The 23219-nt window shown below is 44.7% G+C and overlaps 1 protein-coding gene across 2 annotated transcripts in view; it reads right to left on the bottom strand.

The window, feature by feature from the left end:
- Positions 1 to 2509: 2509 nt before the first annotated feature.
- The window catches only part of LOC124013740 (follistatin-related protein 4-like), a 293669-nt gene continuing 272959 nt past the window's right edge, over positions 2510 to 23219 (bottom strand). For both annotated transcript variants that reach the window (XM_046328219.1, XM_046328228.1), the window contains 3 exons: positions 20681 to 20788; positions 6969 to 7078; positions 2510 to 6794 (listed from right to left, as the gene is read on the bottom strand). In XM_046328219.1, the coding sequence (XP_046184175.1) occupies positions 6086 to 6794; positions 6969 to 7078; positions 20681 to 20788 (927 nt within the window). In that variant the 3' untranslated portion in view covers positions 2510 to 6085. The remainder of the gene's footprint in view (positions 6795 to 6968; positions 7079 to 20680; positions 20789 to 23219) is intronic.

Below are 23219 nucleotides of genomic sequence, written 5' to 3'. Positions count from 1 at the left end.
ATCAGAAAGATAGGTAGGAGCAAGACCATGTAATGCTTTGTAGGTTATCAATAAAACCTTGAAATCAGCCCTTGCCTTAACAGGAAGCCAATGTAGAGATGCTAGCACTGGAGTAATATGATCATTTTTTTTGGTTCTAGTCAAGATTCTAGCAGCTGTATTTAGCACTAACTGAAGTTTATTTAGTGCTTTATCCGGGTAGCTGGAAAGTAGAGCATTGCAGTTGTCTAACCAAGAAGTGACAAAAGCATGGATTCATTTTTCTGCATAATTTTTGGACAGAAAGTTTATGCTTTTTGCAATGTTACGTAGATGGAAAAAAGCTGTCCCTGAAACAGTCCTGATATTTTCGTCAAAAGAGAGATCGGGGTCCAGAGTAACGCCCAGGTCCTTCACAGTTTTATTTGAGACTACTGTACAACCATCAAGATTAATTGTCAGACTCAACAGAAGCTATCTTTGTTTATTGGGACCTAGAACAAGCATCTCTGTTTTGCCTGAGTTTAAAAGTAGAACATTTGCAGCCATCCACTTCTTCCTTATGTCTGAAACACAGGCTTCCAGCGAGGGCAATTTTGAGGCTTCACCATGTTTCATCGAAATGTACAGCTGTGTGTCATCCGCATAGCAGTGAAAGTTAACATTATGTTTCCGAATGACATCCCCAAGAAGTAAAATATATAGTGAAAACAATAGTGGTCCTAAAACGGAACATTTAGGAAATTTACAGTTGATTTGTCAGAGGACAAACCATCCACAGAGATAAACTGATATCTTTTTGACAGATACGATCTAAACCAGGCCAGAACTTGTCCGTGTAGACCAATTTGGGTTTCCAACAACAGGAAAGTATTATGTGGATTATAATTAATGGACATTTTTTGTAGGGGTATATACATTTATCATAAGGGACATTTTGAAAGTGGAAATTACAAACTTTAGAAGACTTTATAAACCTCAAATATACTACAAGCTCTCCTGCAACAGGGTGATCAAATTAAGATCCTACATCTGTATTCCCTACATAGTGAACACCTTTTGACCAGAGCCCTATGTGCCCTGATCAAAAGTACACTCTTAGTAACCTAAAAGGATTCTTAGGCTGTCCCCATAGGTAGAATCCTATTGGTTCCAGGAAGAACCCTTTTTGGTTCCAGAAAGAACACGTTCCAGAGAGGGTTCTACAAGGAACCCAAAAGGGTTCTACCTGGAACCAAAAATGGTTCTACCTGGAACTAAAAAGGGTTGTCCTATGGGTACAGCCGAAGAACCCTTTGGAACCTTTTTTTCTAAGAGTGTAGTACACTACAGAGGGAATAAGGTACCTTTTGGGACACAGGCAGAGTGAACAGGGTGGTAATTGGCCGTGTGATCAGTTTGTCATGCTCTGCGGTTTGAGCCACCATCCTGATCTGCTCGGCTCTGCCTGGGAAGGGACTGTGTGTCCTGGGAAACCTGATGCTGATGAAGAGGATATTGACAGTGTCCCTCACAAGCACATTGCTGTAAGTAATGAACATGGATCGGAGACCATGTTGAACATTGAAGCCTATAGATTACATAAACTTCCACAAGTCTGAAGGCCAGTTGCCAGCTAGCTATCACAGCAGTTGTCTGACACTAAAGCCTCATTTACACCTTGCGGTAATATATGAGTTTTATCATCTGATCAATATGAACTACACATTTTATTAAAATGTGTCTCTTAACTGTCCGCATTGTGACCAGATTGTCTGGTGCCTCCCTGTATGCATATTATTTCAAAATAATATGACTGTGTTTATTTTTATTATTAAGACCATGACTGTTGCCATAAATCAATGGTGCTACTAGGAGTGGAGGGAGGATGGTACAGTACAGGGGAATGATGGTTCTGCCTCTATGCCTGTCAATCATTTTAGATGCTGGTATAATGATGATTTAAAAGGTTTGACCATCCAGATCTTTTCACGCTTGATTGATATCTAGACACAATGCGTGCTTGACTACCTCCAAAGGTGGTCGGGAAGATGTGATCACAATCAGATCACAATGTGTCTTTTAATCATCTGTCTGGAAATGTAGACACAATCAGAATGTGGACAAGATCAGGACAAAGGACGCATGTTAGCGCCAGGTATAAACAAGGATTAAGAATGACAATTGCTAAGAGAGGGACAGGGGGTGGAGTAGGTGGGATCATTAGGTAATCGGTGAGTGGCAAAGAACCTGCGATTCATCAATATTGTTGTAGACTTCTTGTCAACCATGCAATTTCGAAGCACAGTTATATGGGATTAGAAAATCAGATAACTTTTTTTGGAAGCCCTCCAACTTTAACTTAAGAAACAGTGGTGCACCTCCACAACAGAAATAACCTCTGCATGTTCTCTTTTTCCCTCTGTTTTGGCATCCATAGATTGGGAGATTAAATTAATAGTATCTAATGAGAATCTAGGCACCTTCTTATGGGTACAATTATTTACCCATTCTGTAGCATGTTTGTAAAGACAAGACGCTTCTTGGTAAGTACTTAATTTTCATATTTTATTGTAAAACTAGGGGGAAAGAGAAGTTACATCCCAGGCAACACAATACAATTGATGTCTTATCCTTACAGTCAATGCTAATTCAAATACATCACTGGTGAGCTGGGTCTTGTCTGTGGATAATATGGGGTATAGACACCTGTTCATTACATTTCAGTTCCGGTGATTCAACTAAAAAATATTAAAACGTTTCTCTGAATCATTTTTTTTTTGAATATGGAATCAAATCATCCATATGCGGCCAAATTGTACATCAAAATCGAACAAAGACCAGAGAGAAAGTTAACAAAATCTTATTAACTTGAATGGAAGATTGAGACACACATTGTCATGGACAGGTGTGGAGGAAACATTAAAGGAACCATCCCTTCACAGTTTGCGAGTGGACAACAAGAATGATCAGTGGACTTAACAATTGGATGAGAAATTATCAGTTTAAACACCCAAACTCAGGTTTTAATGTCTTCTTGGGGAAAATTCACTCACTATAGAAAATGCTGATGTAACGTACAGGATTATGCTCACAAAACACATACAACAGTAATTGCCTTAACAATGAGAATGTGTTGCATAGAGATACACCAGCACGGATACAGCTAAAAGCCTTTAAGGTTACCTAGGTTACTAAAGATCTTAGAACAGCACACATGTATCCTCTAATTTAGGCATCTTGTGTTGTTGATATTAATTTAAAAGAAAAGTGACATATCTGCTGATTTGAATCCACTTAGTTGAGCCTGTATTAATTCATATCTGATAAGAACTTTGAGTTCTTAAAGGACTGTGCAGCTCTGTTTGAGTTCTTAAAGGACTGTGCAGCTCTGTTTGAGTTCTTAAAGGACTGTGCAGCTCTGTTTGAGTTCTTAAAGGACTGTGCAGCTCTGTTTGAGTTCTTAAAGGACTGTGCAGCTCTGTTTGAGTTCTTAAAGGACTGTGCAGCTCTGTTTGAGTTCTTAAAGGACTGTGCAGCTCTGTTTGAGTTCTTAAAGGACTGTGCAGCTCTGTTTGAGTTCTTAAAGGACTGTGCAGCTCTGTTGTAGTTCTTAAAGGACTGTGCAGCTCTGTTTGAGTTCTTAAAGGACTGTGCAGCTCTGTTTGAGTTCTTAAAGGACTGTGCAGCTCTGTTTACAATATGAGATGTAGATGCAGGTACAGCCAGGTCTTAGGGATAGTAACAATGATGCATGTTTCAGCCAACTATCACCACAGTGCTGATATATTCTTAGTGGTTAGTCAATGTCTCAAATCTCAACAGGGTCTTGAGCTATTATTTTGAGTGATGGGGGGGCAACTCAAAACCTATTACCACATCCTGACTCAACAGAAAAAACTATATTTATCATTGACTGGTCCGTGCCACTCTTCTGAGCACTACAAATGGCACTCCACAGTTAGAAATTACTCTTGCCTGGTTTCAGACAGAAAGTTACACTGTCTCAATTGGGCTTTGGATCGAAGAAGAATATTGTAAAATTTTCAGAGCCGTGCTGTCCAGGTGTCAGGATACCCATTTGAAATGTGAAACTGCTCCGCAAAAAAGCCAACTCCAGAGCCCAAACATCAACAAACAAACAATTTCATGTAACATTCAAATACATACACAGTAAAATTAACAGTTTGGAGTTTTGTACCATAGTTAGGCCTCACCTTAGCAACAGATGTATGTGTTTGGTGGAAATTTGTCCCTGAATATTTATATATTTTATGTTCAAAGTAATTTATAGTGTGACACAGCTGCAAGCTTTTTTTGGTAATTTTATTAGATTTTTTTAACAAACCATTTCCCTCAAAAACCAGAATACAGGAAATGCATAAAGAAAACTCTACAGTTCATGTTTGAATGTGTTCTAATCTAACTAAGAACAATGTATATCTACAACAGTATCTCTAATGTCAACATCACACCAAGAGGTTCGGTCTACAGGGTCTTGGTTAGAGAAAATGTATGCAATGTACAGTATGTGATCCTGTGCACTCGAAGGCCGGGATTCAATCAGAGGCGCGTTGACGACAAGCACATTGTACCAGTGACAATGAACCTTTTAAAGTAAATTTTCCTGATGATCGCGGAGGTCACAGTTACGGTAAATGCTGCAGATGTCATTCAAGGGGAAATTACCTTGTCGACAATGCACCTTTGATTGCTCTGAAATAACATTAGTGTGATGAGCCTCAACTCTCAGGACATGCATATGGAACACTCAGTCCTGATTAAGCCTTTGGTGGTGACTCATATGAATTATTCTGAAGTTTCTCTGTATTGGTGGCAGGATAGGTACTGTGGTCTGGGTGCCTGATGCTTTTTTTATGGTAATTCCTGAAATGTTGTTTTTCCATGACATCTGCAAAATAATTGGGCTTCGAATTGAGCTTTTTGAATATATACTACATATCTCTGCCTCACTCTTTCTGAAATACACACATTTCTCTCAGTGCAACAGTGGTCTAGGAAACATAATCAAGCCTTTGCTTCTGTATCTGCATGAGTAAACTATTAGCAAATATATAAATCACAAACATGAACAACAAGTCTGATTATCTCGGTTTATGTCTTTTTTGATAGTGTTGTTTTGCTTTAACTAGCTCGTGGCACACAGCACTAGCCAGTAATACTGCAATAGGAAGAGCTATTCTTTAGGGGAAGTTGGATTTCAGTCATGGAGTGTGATGGAATCGAGCTATAGGGCAGAAACAAGATACATAGGACTTACAATACCTCCATGCTGATGAACAAGATCCTTACAATGCTAGACTTAGTAGACAGAGGACTAGGAGGTCACCGGATCAAAACTGGAAGTAGGTTTACTGTGTGAGATGGAGGGGGAAGAGCTGGTATACTGTACCATATCTAGTCTTTGTACAATAACATGTTTTAATAGGTTTTCTACTGTAGGCTATTAGATATCCACTGTTCTTAGCTAATGGATGGAAACGTGGTCTTTTTTGAAAGTAGGTTATGATTTATAGGGTACAACATGTGTTTTAAAGTAACCTATATGTGTTGGTCAGGATGAGAGCTTTTAGAAAAAGCGTACAATAACATTTCCACAGACAAAGGCAAATAACAGCGAGCAGTGGTTTTGAAAAGGACTGAAAACACATGTATACACTAAAGTCAGACAGACATCTTGTTGTGACTATTTGCAGCACTGGTGAACGACAAACATCTTGAAACCAAAAAGCTTTCCTCTAAAAAAGTGAGCATTGTGCATAGTTAATGTTTTCAAAACGTCATCATTATATCCCTCTCCTGTTACATGTATCTGCAGTGTTACAAGGAAGTGCTATAATGTACAACTCCTCTCAGTTAAGTGCACATAGATCACTGTTGCACTGAAGGGCCTCCCCACGCACCTTCTCCCCGTAAAAATATCACAATAGGATTTTCTTAATATTTTTTTTCAATGACAATTTTTTGTGTATTTTTGTTACAATAACCTAGACATGTGTTCCTCTCACTCAGTCCTAGGGTTGAGTCCACTTATGTCCACATATATCTTAAGTGTGTTGGCCTGATCTCTCTTTCTCTCTCTATCTCTCTCTCTCTGCCCTCTTTCTCATACCTCTCCCACCCACACCACTGTGTTCCCTCTCTTGATGTCTGACACCTCGCAGTGGGGTGTCTTCTGTTTGCCGTTCAACACAAAGAGGGATTCCGCTGAGGGTGTGACCAGGTACTGGCCAAACAGTCCGCTGGACACCACCACTCTGTTGGGCCCCCCCCAGGGCCAGGTGTGGGGTGACAGGGGCTCCTTGAGGCTCTTGAGGACCTCGCTGTGGCCTGACGCCAGGTCAGAGAAAACCAGGTCCATGCCTGAGCCAGAAGCAGCTACCACCGTGTACTGATTGGACTCAGTGAAGGAGGGCTGGAAGACCAGGTCGGACACAAGGAGGGAGGTGTCCAATTCCCGGCTCAGACCCAGCACCCCCTGGAAGGACACTGTCTGAACTCTGACCTTCCCGCTCTGCTGGTCCGGGGTAACGATGTAGCGGCCATTCGGGGACACGTAGGCCTGGCCCGTGATGTTGAGGTTGGGCCCAATGACGGTGTCGGTGACACTGTCGATCAGGAGCTGTGGCTGGGCTGACGAGGGGTCCCTGCTCTGAGACTGGCACTGGATGAAGTAGAATCCACTCAGGTGTGTGTAAGCCATGCTGACGGGCACACAGCTGTAGGTCTTCAGGCTGATGGTTTTGACTCGGTGGAAGGTCTCTAAGTCAATCTTATGCACCGCAGGTTCAGATTTAAGAAAGACGAAGCCAAACCTAAGATGACAAAGTTCAAGGGAAAGGTTAATAGTATGTTTTGGTGATTACAGTGCGGTGAGGATTCTCATTAAAATTCTAATATGCTCTTTTCTCCTCTACTTTGGAGGAATTGCTATGATGATGAGGTGGTGAGTTCACCACCTGTGTTTAAGGTTAGCGGGACATCCGTACCTGACGTGAGTGATGATGAGGTTGGTTGGAGGAATGAAGAAGTCATCAACCCTCTGGAAGGGGGTGCGGATGGTGTGGTGCACCTCTCCAACACTGGCCTGAGGAATCACCTGGAACAGAGCAAAGAAGAACATGAGAAAAGGAAATATACAAATACAAGTATCACCTACCCAGCCAGAGAACAGTAAGAGAAAGTATGGGTCGGAAACTGTACTTAAACATAACAGCAAAACAGTCAGATGTTAATGTTGCCGTGTACCCTATCGCAGATAAGGACCTACATAGAGCAGTAGTTAGGCTTATGCAATATGGCCTCACCTCAAGACCTGATATAGGATTGTATTGGGTAATGGTTGCTTTAGGAGAGACACAGATAAAGCTGCTATCTCACTAGTCAAAGGCGTCGGTCTGACGCATCCCATTTCTCATTGGACGACGATCTATCCATCCACTCTCTTTGGACCCCCCCCCCCCCCCCCCAAGTGCGTACATGACACATGCTTCATCAGGTACCCTACATGATCAGGTCACTGTCAAGGACTAGTGGGATGTTTAATGTATATAACCACTGCCTTGTCCATACATTAGACCCCGCAGTAGCCAATCAAACAACTTGTTCTTCCATAACAGTATATTAAGCAGTTTTTCTATTTGTTTGAAATAGATTTGTTTTTCTGTATAGAACTGTCGCACTAAAAGGAGGTAGGCTCTACTTATCTAAGGAACCCCAGTAAGTCTTCCATGCAGAAGGTATTTGTTTAAAAGGGAAAACAACTATAGATACCAGTGGGGGTCAGTGCTGTTTATGATGAGGGAGGATTCTTTTTTTCATGAGCATGGCCTACAATGTAGGTGTACACAGGTGGAGAGAAATTTGAGATGACAGACAGTGACACATAGACAGATAGTGACACATTCTATACCACCTTGCACACTCTTGCACACTCTTTCCTGCATCTAGCTTATCTAGGGTGCAATCATTAGTCCAACAGTTGCAAACAAGAGTTTCCATTGGACAAATTCAGTTATTTTTTCATCACTGTTTCGTTTGCTTCCGTTTAAGAAAAGTTTCTCAACAGAATCAGCAGAATGAATACACCCCTGATCATGCATAAACACAGTTCACTTTCATAGCAACCACGTTGTATTACTTCTAGCCTCTATGCACTCCTCCCCTCACCGTTTCCCTTCTTTCGTGGACTTCAATGAATAACATATCAGCTGTATGTGACCAGGTGAAAAAAACTTTCCAAGCCAAACCATGTCATACCGCTACACACAGCCGGCATCGTTGTCTCCATATTAGCTAAAGTAACGTCCTAGTTAACATAGCTAATATGACTAATGCATTAGTAAACCCACTACTATCATGCAGTAATATTATAGTGTATAGTCAGTAAGCAGTTACTGCAGTGGGCCCAGGTGGCAATAAATTCATAAAACCAAAAGCTTATTTTGACTTGGAAGAGTTCTAGTGTTGTGTTGGATAGTCATAGCCAGCTAGCTAACATACCATCCCTCTCTATTGGATAGTCATAGCCAGCTAGCTAACATACCATCCCTCTCTGTTGGATAGTCATAGCCAGCTAGCTAACATACCATCCCTCTCTGTTGGATAGTCATAGCCAGCTAGCTAACATACCATCCCTCTCTGTTGGATAGTCATAGCCAGCTAGCTAACATACCATCCCTCTCTGTTGGATAGTCATAGCCAGCTAGCTAACATACCATCCCTCTCTGTTGGATAGTCATAGCCAGCTAGCTAACATACCATCTCTCTCTGTTGGATAGTCATAGCCAGCTAGCTAACATACCATCCCTCTCTGTTGGATAGTCATAGCCAGCTAGCTAACATACCATCTCTCTCTGTTGGATAGTCATAGCCAGCTAGCTAACATACCATCCCTCTCTGTTGGATAGTCATAGCCAGCTAGCTAACATACCATCTCTCTCTGTTGGATAGTCATAGCCAGCTAGCTAACATACCATCTCTCTTGATGTTGGATAGTCATAGCCAGCTAGCTAACATACCATCCCTCTCTGTTGGATTGTCATAGCCAGCTAGCTAACATACCATCCCTCTCTGTTGGATAGTCATAGCCAGCTAGCTAACATACCATCCCTCTCTGTTGGATAGTCATAGCCAGCTAGCTAACATACCATCCCTCTCTGTTGGATAGTCATAGCCAGCTAGCTAACATACAATCCCTCTCTGTTGGATAGTCACAGCCAGCTAGCTAACATACCATCTCTCTCTGTTGGATAGTCATAGCCAGCTAGCTAACATACCATCCCTCTCTGTTGGATAGTCATAGCCAGCTAGCTAACATACCATCCCTCTCTGTTGGATTGTCATAGCCAGCTAGCTAACATACCATCCCTCTCTGTTGTATAGTCATAGCCAGCTAGCTAACATACCATCCCTCTCTGTTGGATAGTCATAGCCAGCTAGCTAACATACCATCCCTCTCTGTTGGATAGTCATAGCCAGCTAGCTAACAACCGAATGGAGTTTTGTTAATTCATACCATCCCTCTCTGTTGGATTGTCATAGCCAGCTAGCTAACATACCATCCCTCTCTGTTGGATAGTCATAGCCAGCTAGCTAACATACCATCCCTCTCTGTTGGATAGTCATAGCCAGCTAGCTAACATACCATCTCTCTCTGTTGGATAGTCATAGCCAGCTAGCTAACATACCATCTCTCTCTGTTGGATAGTCATAGCCAGCTAGCTAACATACCATCCCTCTCTGTTGGATAGTCATAGCCAGCTAGCTAACATACCATCCCTCTCTGTTGGATAGTCATAGCCAGCTAGCTAACATACCATCCCTCTCTGTTGGATAGTCATAGCCAGCTAGCTAACATACCATCCCTCTCTGTTGGATTGTCATAGCCAGCTAGCTAACATACCATCCCTCTCTGTTGGATAGTCATAGCCAGCTAGCTAACATACCATCCCTCTCTGTTGGATTGTCATAGCCAGCTAGCTAACATACCATCCCTCTCTGTTGGATAGTCATAGCCAGCTAGCTAACATACCATCCCTCTCTGTTGGATAGTCATAGCCAGCTAGCTAACATACCATCCCTCTCTGTTGGATAGTCATAGCCAGCTAGCTAACATACCATCTCTCTCTGTTGGATAGTCATAGCCAGCTAGCTAACATACCATCCCTCTCTGTTGGATTGTCATAGCCAGCTAGCTAACATACCATCCCTCTCTGTTGGATAGTCATAGCCAGCTAGCTAACATACCATCCCTCTCTGTTGGATAGTCATAGCCAGCTAGCTAACATACCATCCCTCTCTGTTGGATAGTCATAGCCAGCTAGCTAACATACCATCCCTCTCTGTTGGATAGTCATAGCCAGCTAGCTAACATACAATCCCTCTCTGTTGGATAGTCATAGCCAGCTAGCTAACATACCATCCCTCTCTGTTGGATAGTCATAGCCAGCTAGCTAACATACCATCTCTCTCTGTTGGATAGTCATAGCCAGCTAGCTAACATACCATCCCTCTCTGTTGGATAGTCATAGCCAGCTAGCTAACATACCATCTCTCTCTGTTGGATAGTCATAGCCAGCTAGCTAACATACCATCCCTCTCTGTTGGATAGTCATAGCCAGCTAGCTAACATACCATCCCTCTCTGTTGGATAGTCATAGCCAGCTAGCTAACATACCATCCCTCTGCTTGAGCTCGATGTTTGAGTAACTAAAGTAGTGAGCTGCATTTACTAGTAAGTGAAAACTGATAGTAAAAAAATGACTCTCTCTCTTGCTTCTTCATTTTTGAAGAAATTAATTTGTTGAAAACTGTTCAACTATTGTCTTTCTCTCACTTTGAGTCAACTACTCACCACATTTTATGCACTGCAGTGCTAGCTAGCTGTAGCTGACGCTTTCAGTACTAGATTTGTTCTCTGATCTTTGGTTGGGTGGACAACATGTCAGTTCATTCTGCAAGAGCTCTGATAGGTTGGAGGGTGTCCTGCGGACGTTGTCATAATTACTGTGTAAGTCTATGGAAGAGGGTGTATTTATTATGGATCCCCATTAGCTTGGCACTCTTCCTGGGGTCAAGCAAAATTGAGGCAGTTTATACAATTTTAAAACATTACAATACATTCACAGATTTCGCAACACACTGTGTGCCCTCAGGCCCCTACTCCACTACTAACGCATATCTACAGTACTAAATCCGTGTGTGTGTGTGTGTCTGTGCTAATGTTTGTGTTGCTTCACAGTCCCCACTGTTCCATAAGGTGTTTTTTTAATCAGTTTATTTAAATCAAATGTAACTGCTTGTGTCAGTTACTTGATGTGGAATACATTTAACATTTACATTTAAGTCATTTAGCAGACGCTCTTATCCAGAGCGACTTACAAAGTGGTGCATTCACCTTATGACATCCAGTGAAACAGTCACTTTACAATAGTGCATCTAAATCTTAAGGGGGGGTGAGAGGGATTACTTATCCTATCCTAGGTATTAGAGTTCCATGTAGTCATGGCTCTATGTAGTACTGTGTGCCTCCCATAGTCTGTTTTGGACTTGGGGTCTGTAAAGACACCTCTTGTGGGTGTCCGAGCTGTGTGCCAGTAGTTTAGACAGACAGCTCGGTGCATTCAACATGTCAATACCTCTCATAAATGCAAGTAGTGTTGAAGTCAATCTCTCCTCCACTTTCAGCCAGGAGAGATTGACATTCATATTATTCATATTAGCTTTCTGTGTACATCCAAGGGCCAGTCGTGCTGCCCTGTTCTGAGCCAATTAAAATTTTCCTAAGTCCTTTTTTGTGGCACTTGACCACATGACTGAACATTAGTCAAGGTGCATCAAAACTAGGGCCTGTAGGACCTGCCTTGTTGATAGTGTTGCATTGAAGTCAATGTACCAAGAGGAGGACGGCTACACCATGGTGCTACCCTACAGAGTGCTGCTGAGGCTACTGTAGACCTTCGTTGTAAAACAGTGAGTTTTAATCGATTCTTTGGTGACATTTGAATACATTTAGTATATTTTTTTTTATCTAAAAAGGATATATCTTTCAATGTTTTAAAAAATTTCATTTTTTGAAATTTACTGAGGAGGATGGTCCTCCCCTTCCTTAGAGGAGCCTCCACTGATAGATACTAATCTGAAGCCTGTGCCATCCTCACTAAAGCGCTAACACCATCACATTGTCAGTGGTGGGCCAGATTTTGGATTTTGCTGTCTTCTTGTGAGTGAACTACTCGCAGAGAAAATAACACAAGTTATTATACTCCCTTTGCCACCGCAGTCTACATAGCTACAGAGCCCCTCATATAAGCTCTGCTCATAACCGACTTTTAAAAAACAGATACCCCTTGTACTTCTAACCCCTACAGGGTTTGAAGAGAAACCTTGTTAAAAAAAGGGCATTAGAATTGTTACATTGTTACAAAGGTCCAGAGTTAATGATCGGACTCACACATAATGTGCTCTCACACGCTCAGGGTGTTTGGAAACTCATACCATCACCCTGTCATCGCTCATCCTAATGGATCATAAGCACCGTGTTACACAGTGTTACTGTGTTTTTACCTCAGCTGTTATTCTCTCTACTGTATTACTCCTACTGTACTTTAATACCTGAAGGGGAATTGGTTTGTACTGACTGAGTGGCTTTTATATTGAACTGCACTCATTTCAAGGCAGACTGGTGAATCTCAATGCTATTAAGAAATGCTTTATCTCCTATAGGTCCCCACTTTACTAGGAATATTACACTGTAGTATAAGGGTGAAGTAATGTGAAACGGGATCTTAAATCAAATCAAATACAATTTTTTTTTTGTCACATATTTCGTAAAACACCAGGTGTAGACTAACAGTAAAATGCTTACTTATGGGCCCTTCCCAACAATGCAGAGAGAAACATAATAACAGGAGGAATAGTATGGCTTTGGGGTAGAAGCTGTTCAGGGTCCTGTTGGTTTCAGACTTGGTGCATCGGTACCACTTGCCGTGCAGTAGCAGAGAGAACAGTCTATGCCTTGGGTGGCTGGAGTCTGCCAATTTTTAGGGCCTTCGCTGACACCGCCTGGTATTGTCATGTTTGTCATTTATTATCATGTCTTGTCCCTGTGCTCCCCATTCTATTCGTTTCCCTCTGCTGGTCTTATTTGGTTCTTTCCCTCTTTCTATCCCTCTCTCTCCCCCTCCCTCTCTCACTCTCTCGCTCTCTCTTCTCTCTATCGTTCCGTTCCTGCTCCCAGCTGTTCCTATTCCCCTAATCATCATTTAGTCTTCCCACACCTGTTCCCGATCCTTTCCCCTGATTAGAGTCCCTATTTATTCCTTTGTGTTCCGTTCCTGTCCCGTCGGTTCCTTGTTTAGTATTCACCGTGCTGTGATTGTGTTTCGCCCTGTCCTGTCGTGTTTTTTGCCTTCATCAGATGCTGCGTGTGAGCAGGTGTCTCTGTCAACTACGGCCTGCGCCTACCCGAAGCGACCTGCAGTCTGTGGCCGCTTCTCTTGTTATTCCCCTCTACAGACTAGAGGATTTCTGTTATTCCCTGTTTGGACTTGAATAAACTCTGTTTCTGTTAAGTCGCTTTTGGGTCCTCTATCACCTGCATGACAGAAGGAACCGACCAAGGAATGGACCCAGCGACTTCAGACGCTCGTTACACTGCCGTCAAGATCCAAGGAGCCATGCTCGGCAGACACGAGCAGGAATTGTCTGCTGCTCATCCATGCCGTGGAGAACCTGGCCGCTCAGGTTTCCGACCTCTCTGGACAGTTCCAGAGTCTATCTCGTGCCACCTGTTACTTCCTGGCCTGCCAGCCTCCAGAACCTAGGGTTAATAACCCACCTTGCTACTCCGGGCAGCCCACTGAGTGCCGCTCCTTTCTCACGCAGTGTGAGATTGTGTTCTCTCTCCAACCCAACACATACTCTAGAGAGAGAGCTCGGGTTGCTTACGTCATTCTCCTTACTGGCCGGGCTCGAAATGGGGCACAGCTATCTGGGAGGCAAGGGCTGATTGCTCTAACAAGTTCCAGAACTTTAAAGAGGAGATGATTATAGTTTTGACCGTTCAGTTTTTGGTAGGGAGGCTTCTAGGGCCCTGGCTTCCTTATGCCAAGGTGAACGGTCCATAACGGATTTTTCTATTGAGTTTCGCACTCTTGCTGCCTCTAGTGAGTGGAACCATCCTCGCTGCTCGCTCGTTTTCTGGAGGGACTCCACGCAGTGGTTAAGGATGAGATTCTCTCCCGGGAGGTTCCTTCAGATGTGGACTCTTTGATTGCTCTCGCCATCCGCATAGAACATAGATCTTCGTCACCGGGCTCGTGGAAGAGAGCTCGCATCAATCGGTGTTTCCCTGCTCCGCATCGCAACCATCTCCCTCCTCTGGCTTTGAGACTGAGCCCATGCAGCTGGGAGGGATTCGCATCTCGACTAAGGAGAGGGAACGGAGGATCACCAACCGCCTGTGCCTCTATTGCCAGTTGCTGGACATTTTGTTAATTCATGTCCAGTAAGAGGCCAGAGCCCATCAGTAAGCGGAGGGCTACTGGTGAGCGCTACTACTCAGGTCTCTTCATCTAGATCTTGTACTACTATGTCGGTCCATCTACGCTGGACCGGTTCTGTTGCTACATGCAGTGCCTTGATTGACTCTGGGGCTGAGGGTTGTTTCATGGCCAGCATGGGTTCGGAACATAACATTCCTTTCAGACCGTTAGACAAGCCTACGCCCATGTTTGCCTTAGATGGTAGTCATCTTCCCAGTATCAAATTTGAGACACTACCTTTAACTCTCACAGTATCTGGTAACCACAGTGAGACTATTTCTTTTTTGATTTTCCGTTCACCGTTTACACCTGTTGTTTTGGGTCATCCCTGGCTAGTATGTCATAATCCTTCTATTAATTGGTCTAGTAATTCTATCCTATCCTGGAACGTTTCTTGTCATGTGAAGTGTTTAATGTCTGCCATCCCTCCCTGTTTCTTCTGTCCCTACTTCTCAGGAGGAACCTGGCGATTTGACAGGAGTGCCGGAGGAATATCATGATCTGCGCACGGTCTTCAGTCGGTCCCAGCCAACTCCCTTCCTCCTCACCGGTCGTATGATTGTAGTATTGATCTCCTTCCGGGGACCACTCCTCCTCGAGGTAGACTATACTCTCTGCCGGCTCCCGAACGTAAGGCTCTCGAGGATTATTTGTCTGTGTCTCTTGACGCCGGTACCATAGTGCCTTCTTCTTCTCCGGCCGGGGCGGGGTTCTTTTGTTAAGAAGAAGGACGGTACTCTGCGCCCCTGCGTGGATTGTCGAGGCTGAATGACATAACGGTTAAGAATCGTTATCCGCTTCCCCTTATGTCATCAGCCTTCGAGATTCTGCAGGGAGCCAGGTGCCTTACTAAGTTGGACCTTCGTAACGCTTACCATCTCGTGCGCATCAGAGAGGGGGGACCAGTGGAAACGGCGTTTAACACTCCGTTAGGGCATTTTGAGTACCGGGTTCTGCCGTTCGGTCTCGCCATCGCCAGCTGTTTTTCAGGCATTAGTTAATGATGTTCTGAGAGACATGCTGAACATCTTTGTTTTTGTCTATCTTGACGATATCCTGATTTTTCTCCGTCACTCGAGATTCATGTTCAGCACGTTCGACGTGTTCTACAGCGCCTTTTAGAGAATTGTCTCTACGTAAAGGCTGAGAAGTGCTCTTTTCATGTCTCCTCCGTTACTTTTCTCGGTTCCGTTATTTCCGCTGAAGGCATTCAGATGGATTCCGCTAACATCCAAGCTGTCAGTGATTGGCCCGTTCAAGGTCACGTGTCGAGTTGCAGCGCTTTTTGGTTTCGCTAATTTCTATCGGCGTTTCATTCGTAATTTCGGTCAAGTTGCTGCCCCTCTCACAGCTCTTACTTCTGTCAAGACGTGTTTTAAGTGGTCCAGTTCCTAACCCATCCCTCTTTTGATCTTCTAAAAGAACGTTTTACTTCCGCTCCTATCCGTTACTAGCTAACATACCATCTCTCTCTGTTGGATAGTCTGTTGGATAGTCACTAGACAATTCATTGTCGAGGTTGACTGCATTTCAGAGGTGAAAACGTGGGAGCCATTCTATCCCAGCGCTTCCAGTCTTTGAAGAAATTAATTTGTTCATCCTTGCGCTTATTTTTTCTCATCGCCTGTGAGCCATCTGAGCGCAACTATGATGTGGGTAACCGTGAACTGCTCGCCATCCGCTTAGCCCTAGGCGAATGGCGACAGTGGTTGGAGGAGCGACCGTTCCTTTTGTCGTTTGGACAGACCATAAGAACCTTGAGTACATCCGTTCTGCCAAACGACTTAATGCTCGTCAAGCTCGTTGGGCGTTGTTTTATTATGCTCGTTTCGAGTTTGTGATTTCTTACCGTCCGGGTAGCAAGAACACCAAGCCTGATGCCTTATCCCGTCTGTTTAGTTCTTCTGTGGCTTCTACTGATCCCGAGGGGATTCTTCCTTATGGGCGTGTTGTCGGGTTAACAGTCTGGGGAATTGAAAGACAGGTTAAGCAAGCACTCACGCACACTGCGTCGCCGCGCGCTTGTCCTAGTAACCTCCTTTTTGTTCCTGTTTCCACTCGTCTGGCTGTTCTTCAGTGGGCTCACTCTGCCAAGTTAGCTGGTCATCCCGGTGTTCGAGGCACTCTTGCGTCTATTCGCCAGCGCTTTTGGTGGCCGACTCAGGAGCGTGACACGCGCCGTTTCGTGGCTGCTTGTTCGGACTCGCGCAGACTAAGTCAATAGTAACTCTCCTCCTGCCGGTCGTCTCAGACCGCTCCCCATTCCTTCTCGACCATGGTCTCACATCGCCTTAGACTTCATTACCGGTCTGCCTTTGTCTGCGGGGAAGACTGTGATTCTTACGGTTGTCGATAGGTTCTCTAAGGCGGCACATTTCATTCCCCTCGCTAAACTTCCTTCCGCTAAGGAGACGGCACAAATCATTATTGAGAATGTATTCAGAATTCATGGCCTCCCGTTAGACGCCGTTTCAGACAGAGGCCCGCAATTCACGTCACAGTTTTGGAGGGAGTTCTGTCGTTTGATTGGTGCGTCCGTCAGTCTCTCTTCCGGGTTTCATCCCCAGTCTAACGGTCAAGCAGAGAGGGCCAATCAGACGATTGGTCGCATACTACGCAGCCTTTCTTTCAGAAACCCTGCGTCTTGGGCAGAACAGCTCCCCTGGGCAGAATACGCTCACAATTTTCCTTCCTTCGTCTGCTACCGGGTTATCTCCGTTTCAGAGTAGTCTGGGTTACCAGCCTCCTCTGTTCTCATCCCAGCTTGCCGATCCAGCGTTCCCTCCGCTCAATTTGTCCAACGTTGTGAGCGCACCTGGAGGAGGGTGAGGTCTGCACTTTGCCGTTACAGGGCACAGACGGTGAGCCGCCAATAAACGCAGGATTAAGAGTCCAAGGTATTGTTGCGGCCAGAGAGTGTGGCTTTCCACTTTTAAAAACCTTCCTCTTACGACAGCTTCTCGTAAGTTGACTCCGCTTCATTGGTCCGTTCCGTGTCTCCCAGGTCGTCAATCCTGTCGCTGTGCGACTTTTCTTCCGCGACATCTTCGTGCGTCCATCCTGTCTTCCATGTCTCCTGTGTTAAGCCCTTTCTTCGCACCCCCGTTCGTCTTCCCTCCCCCCTCCCGTCCTTGTCGAGCGCACCTATTTACAAGGTACATAAGATCATGGACATGCGTTCTCGGGGACGGGGTCACCAATACTTAGTGGATTGGGAGGGTTACGGTCCTGAGGAGAGGAGTTGGGTTCCGTCTCGGGACGTGCTGGACCGTTCACTCATCGATGATTTCCTCCGTTGCCGCCAGGATTCCTCCTCGAGTGCGCCAGGAGGCGCTCGGTGAGTGGGGGGGTACTGTCATGTTTGTCATTTATTATCATGTCTTGTCCCTGTGCTCCCCATTCTATTCGTTTCCCTCTGCTGGTCTTATTTGGTTCTTTCCCTCTTTCTATCCCTCTCTCTCCCCCTCCCTCTCTCACTCTCTCGCTCTCTCTTCTCTCTATCGTTCCGTTCCTGCTCCCAGCTGTTCCTATTCCCCTAATCATCATTTAGTCTTCCCACACCTGTTCCCGATCCTTTCCCCTGATTAGAGTCCCTATTTATTCCTTTGTGTTCCGTTCCTGTCCCGTCGGTTCCTTGTTTAGTATTCACCGTGCTGTGATTGTGTTTCGCCCTGTCCTGTCGTGTTTTTTGCCTTCATCAGATGCTGCGTGTGAGCAGGTGTCTCTGTCAACTACGGCCTGCGCCTACCCGAAGCGACCTGCAGTCTGTGGCCGCTTCTCTTGTTATTCCCCTCTACAGACTAGAGGATTTCTGTTATTCCCTGTTTGGACTTGAATAAACTCTGTTTCTGTTAAGTCGCTTTTGGGTCCTCTATCACCTGCATGACAGGTATAGAGGTCATGGATGGCAGGGAGCTCGTCCCCAGTGATGTACTGAGCATTACGCACTACCCTCTGTAGCACCTTGTGGTCGGATGCCATACAGTTGCCATACCAACTGTGTTGGTGTGTGTGGACCATGTGAATTCCTTAGTGATGTGGACACCGAGGAACTTGAAGCTCTCGACCCGCTCGACTATAGCCCTGTCGATGTAGATCGGGGCGTGCTCGGCCCTCCATTTCCTGTAGTCCACGATCAGCTCCTTTGTCTTGCTGATGTTGAGGGAGAGCTGATGTCCTGGCACCACACTGTCAGGTCACACTGTCAGGTCCTATAGGCTGTCTCATCGTCATCAGTGATCAGGCCCACTACAGTCGTGTCATCAGCAAACTTAATAACGCAGTCGTGGATGAACAGGGAGTACCGGAAGGAACTAGTCAAGCACCCCTGAGGGGCCTCCGTGTTGAGGGTCAGCGTGGTGGATTTGTTATTGCCTACCATCTCCACCTGAAGCCTCATTTTGTAATTATTCATTACTATTGAGCGACTACAGAACACCAGGCATGTTTTAGTAGTTCTGACAATTCACCTGAACACTTCTGCAGAGCAGTTTGAGACTATACAACAATTTGAAGAAGAATTGATTAAATAAGCAGAAAATCACTTTGTTTGAGACAGCAACACTGTTTTTAAAAGGCACTTTTCTATCTCTTTCCTTGGGACCCATTGCATCCCGCTTGGGCAGGGGAGTGAGAACACATTAGGATTTCACAATGAGCCCAAACTGACAAGCGTTCCATCCTCTCCCTTGCTAATAAGACGTTTCCTCCTCTCCACCTACCGACTACTGACAAACAGTGTTCTCACAACCTTTTAATAGGATAACAACATCCAAAGGAAGAGGAAAATAACAATAAACATGTTGTGTCTGTTGCAAAATGACAAAGTAATCCCTTGACAGTTGTAGTATATGGAGCTGTGTTGCTGTCCTCTATTACCTCAACCCTATAAACATTATGATGGCTCTCCCAGAAGCATAAGCCAGCTCTGAGCTCAGGGCTCCCATTGGCCAAACCTCCTGTGGGCCTGAAACACATCCATACCTGTGATCATGCCTACAGTGTGAAGTCTCCAACACATCCTCTCCAAAGGGACTGGATCACATGCCTACAGTGTGAAGTCTCCAACACATCCTCTCCAAAGGGACTGGATCACACGCCTACAGTGTGAAGTCTCCAACACATCCTCTCCAAAGGGACTGGATCACACGCCTACAGTGTGAAGTCTCCAACACATCCTCTCCAAAGGGACTGGATCACACGCCTACAGTGTGAAGTCTCCAACACATCCTCTCCAAAGGGACTGGATCACACGCCTACAGTGTGAAGTCTCCAACACATCCTCTCCAAAGGGACTGGATCACATGCCTACAGTGTGAAGTCTTCAACACATCCTCTCCAAAGGGACTGGATCACACGCCTACAGTGTGAAGTCTCCAACACATCCTCTCCAAAGGGACTGGATCACACGCCTACAGTGTGAAGTCTCCAACACATCCTCTCCAAAGGGACTGGATCACACGCCTACAGTGTGAAGTCTCCAACACATCCTCTCCAAAGGGACTGGATCACACGCCTACAGTGTGAAGTCTCCAACACATCCTCTCCAAAGGGACTGGATCACACGCCTACAGTGTGAAGTCTCCAACACATCCTCTCCAAAGGGACTGGATCACACGCCTACAGTGTGAAGTCTCCAACACATCCTCTCCAAAGGGACTGGATCACATGCCTACAGTGTGAAGTCTTCAACACATCCTCTCCAAATGGACTGGATCACACACCTACAGTGTGAAGTCTCCAACACATCCTCTCCAAATGGACTGGATCACACACCTACAGTGTGAAGTCTCCAACACATCCTCTCCAAAGGGACTGGATCACATGCCTACAGTGTGAAGTCTTCAACACATCCTCTCCAAAGGGACTGGATCACACGCCTACAGTGTGAAGTCTCCAACACATCCTCTCCAAAGGGACTGGATCACATGCCTACAGTGTGAAGTCTTCAACACATCCTCTCCAAATGGACTGGATCACACACCTACAGCGCCACAGCTGTGAATTTCAGTTTGCTGACTGGTAAATATTGTAAAACATACATATATTAATTAAATACTCACACAAGCAAATACTCACGTACGCATAGACCAGTGAATGGACCAAGATAGAGTAACACACTCACCTGCGCGCACCACACACCAATAACTCCTTACCTGTAAGGTTGGGTGGGACTTCTCCATGCTGCCCCAGCTTAGAACCCAGACCTGGTCATGTGACTTGTCATAGAGCAGCTTCACCGGGAAAGGGTCTGTCTCTACCGCCTGAAGAGAGAGAGAGAGAACGATCTGAGAGACAAGGCAAGAAAGGCCTTTTATGCCATCAAAAGGAACATACAATTTGACATACCAATTAGGATCAGGCTAAAAATTCTTGAATCAGATATAGAACCCATTGCCCTTTATGGTTGTGAGGTCTGGGGTCCGCTCACCGACCAAGAATTCACAAAATGGGAAAAACGCCAAATTAAGACTCGGCATGCAGAATTTTGCAAAAATATCCTCGGTGTACAACGTAAAACACCAAATAATGCATGCAGAGTAGAATTAAACCGATACCTGCAAATGATCAAAATCCAGAAAAGAGCTGTTCAATTCTACAACCACCTAAAAGGAAGCGATTCCCAAACCTTCTATAACAAAGCCATCACCTACAGAGACATGAACCTGAAGAATAGTCCCCTAAGAAAGCTGGTCCCGGGGCTCTGTTCACAAACACAATCAGAGCCCCAGGACAGCAACACAATTAGCCCCAACCAAATCATGAGAAAACAAAAAGATAATAACTTAACTAAATTAACAAAAACAGAGATTTCACAGTGGCAGAATACCTGACCACTGTGACTGACCCAAACTTAAGAAAAGCTTTGACTATGTACAGACTCAGTGAGCATAGCCTTGCTATTGAGAAAGGTTGCTGTAGGCAGACCTGACTTTCAAGAAAAAACAGGCTATGTGCACTTCTAACCTCCTGCCAAATGTGGGACCATATTAGAGACACATATTTCCCACAAATTTCCCTTAGATTACACAGACCCACAAATAATTGATAAACTCCCATATCTATTGGGTGAAATACAATACCACAGTGTGACATCACAGAAGCAAGATGTGTGACCTGTTGCCACAAGAAAAGGGCAGCCAGTGAAGGACAAACACCATTGTAAATACAACCCATATTTCTGTTTATTTATTTTCCCTTTTGTACTTTAACTATTTGCACATTGTTATTTTGGCTGTTTTTTTATTATTTATTGTTGATTTCACTTTTGTTTATCCATTTCACTTGCTTTGGCAATGTAAACATATGTTTCCTATGCCAATAAAGACCCTTTAATAGAATTTAATTGAGAGAGAACCGGGAAAGAGAGAGACATTTGTTTTACCCTTATTTTCCCAGGTAAGTTGCCTGAGAACACATTGTTATTTACAGCAACAACCTGGAGAATAGTTTACTGGGGAGAGGAGGGGGGAACGAAATAAAGAAGAGAGAGAGACACACAGATGGGGACTCAACACTGGATCGGGTGTCAACAGGGAGGAATAACACAAACAATGAACCGCTCCCATGGACATGCAGTGGGCCATGTGACGACCCCCCTCCCTTCCCCAATCGCTACCCCAGTGAAACACCACAGAGGCATGGGTTCAGTAATGGGAGGTCAGCCTATTTATTTTCAACCGTTGAGGTATGTGTCGAAAGCCCTCCCGCTGCCAGACCCTCAGAGAATGGGGGGGCTCTGACCGTCATGCCTTCACTCACATGTCAGAGGAGGGTAGCGGAGGGGTTATTGTACCAAACAATGAGACTTACAGGCAACTGACCACTCACCCCAGCATACTCCTAGTTTGTTATAGACACAACACTCATTCACTATTTTTTCAGCCTTTCTCCTGCTAAATAGTTCTAAAATGTAATTTTTCATTTAACTAGGCAAGTCAGTTAAGAACAAATTCTTATTTTCAATGACTGCCTAGAAACAGTGAGTTAACTGCCTGTTCAGGGGCAGAAGGACAGATTTGTACCTTGTCAGCTCGGGGATTTGAACTTGCAACCTTCCGGTTACTATTCCCACGCTCTAACCACTAGGCTACCCTGCCGCCCCATGGTGGGGCAGAGGTCTAAGGCACTGCATCTCAGTGCTTGAGGCGTCACTACAGACACCCTGGTTCGAATTCAGGCTGTATCACAACCGGCTGTGATTGGGAGTCCGATGGTGTGGCGCTCATTTGGCCCAGTGTCATCCGGGTTTGGCCGGTGTAGGCCGTCATTGTAAATAAAAATCTGTTCTTAACTGACTTGCCTAGTTAAATAAAGGTAAAATAAACATAGTTCATTATCTTTTATCATGCAGCGTGACAGCAAATTAAAATGGCTGTTTTGTAACTGTTAGCTAGGTGTTGTTGTTAAGGAAATACATGATCAGAATAAGGGTGTTATTTTTCACTGTTTAAAAAAAGAAAAAGCCTTCCTGAAACGTCTGTTTCGACTGGAGATGGCTGAAAGGGATGGAGGGAGGGAAAGGGAGGTAGAGAGAGATGGAGGAGGTGAGAGAGGTAAGGAGAGAGATGGCGGGAGGGAAAGGGAGGTAGAGAGAGATGGAGGAGGTGAGAGAGGTAAGGAGAGAGATGGCGGGAGGGAAAGGGAGGTAGAGAGAGATGGAGGAGATGAGAGAGGTAAGGAGAGAGATGGTGG

Source organism: Oncorhynchus gorbuscha, linkage group LG02, assembly GCF_021184085.1.
Source record: "Oncorhynchus gorbuscha isolate QuinsamMale2020 ecotype Even-year linkage group LG02, OgorEven_v1.0, whole genome shotgun sequence".
Classification (NCBI taxonomy): domain Eukaryota; kingdom Metazoa; phylum Chordata; class Actinopteri; order Salmoniformes; family Salmonidae; genus Oncorhynchus; species Oncorhynchus gorbuscha.
This window is presented reverse-complemented; position numbering and strand designations above follow the sequence as displayed.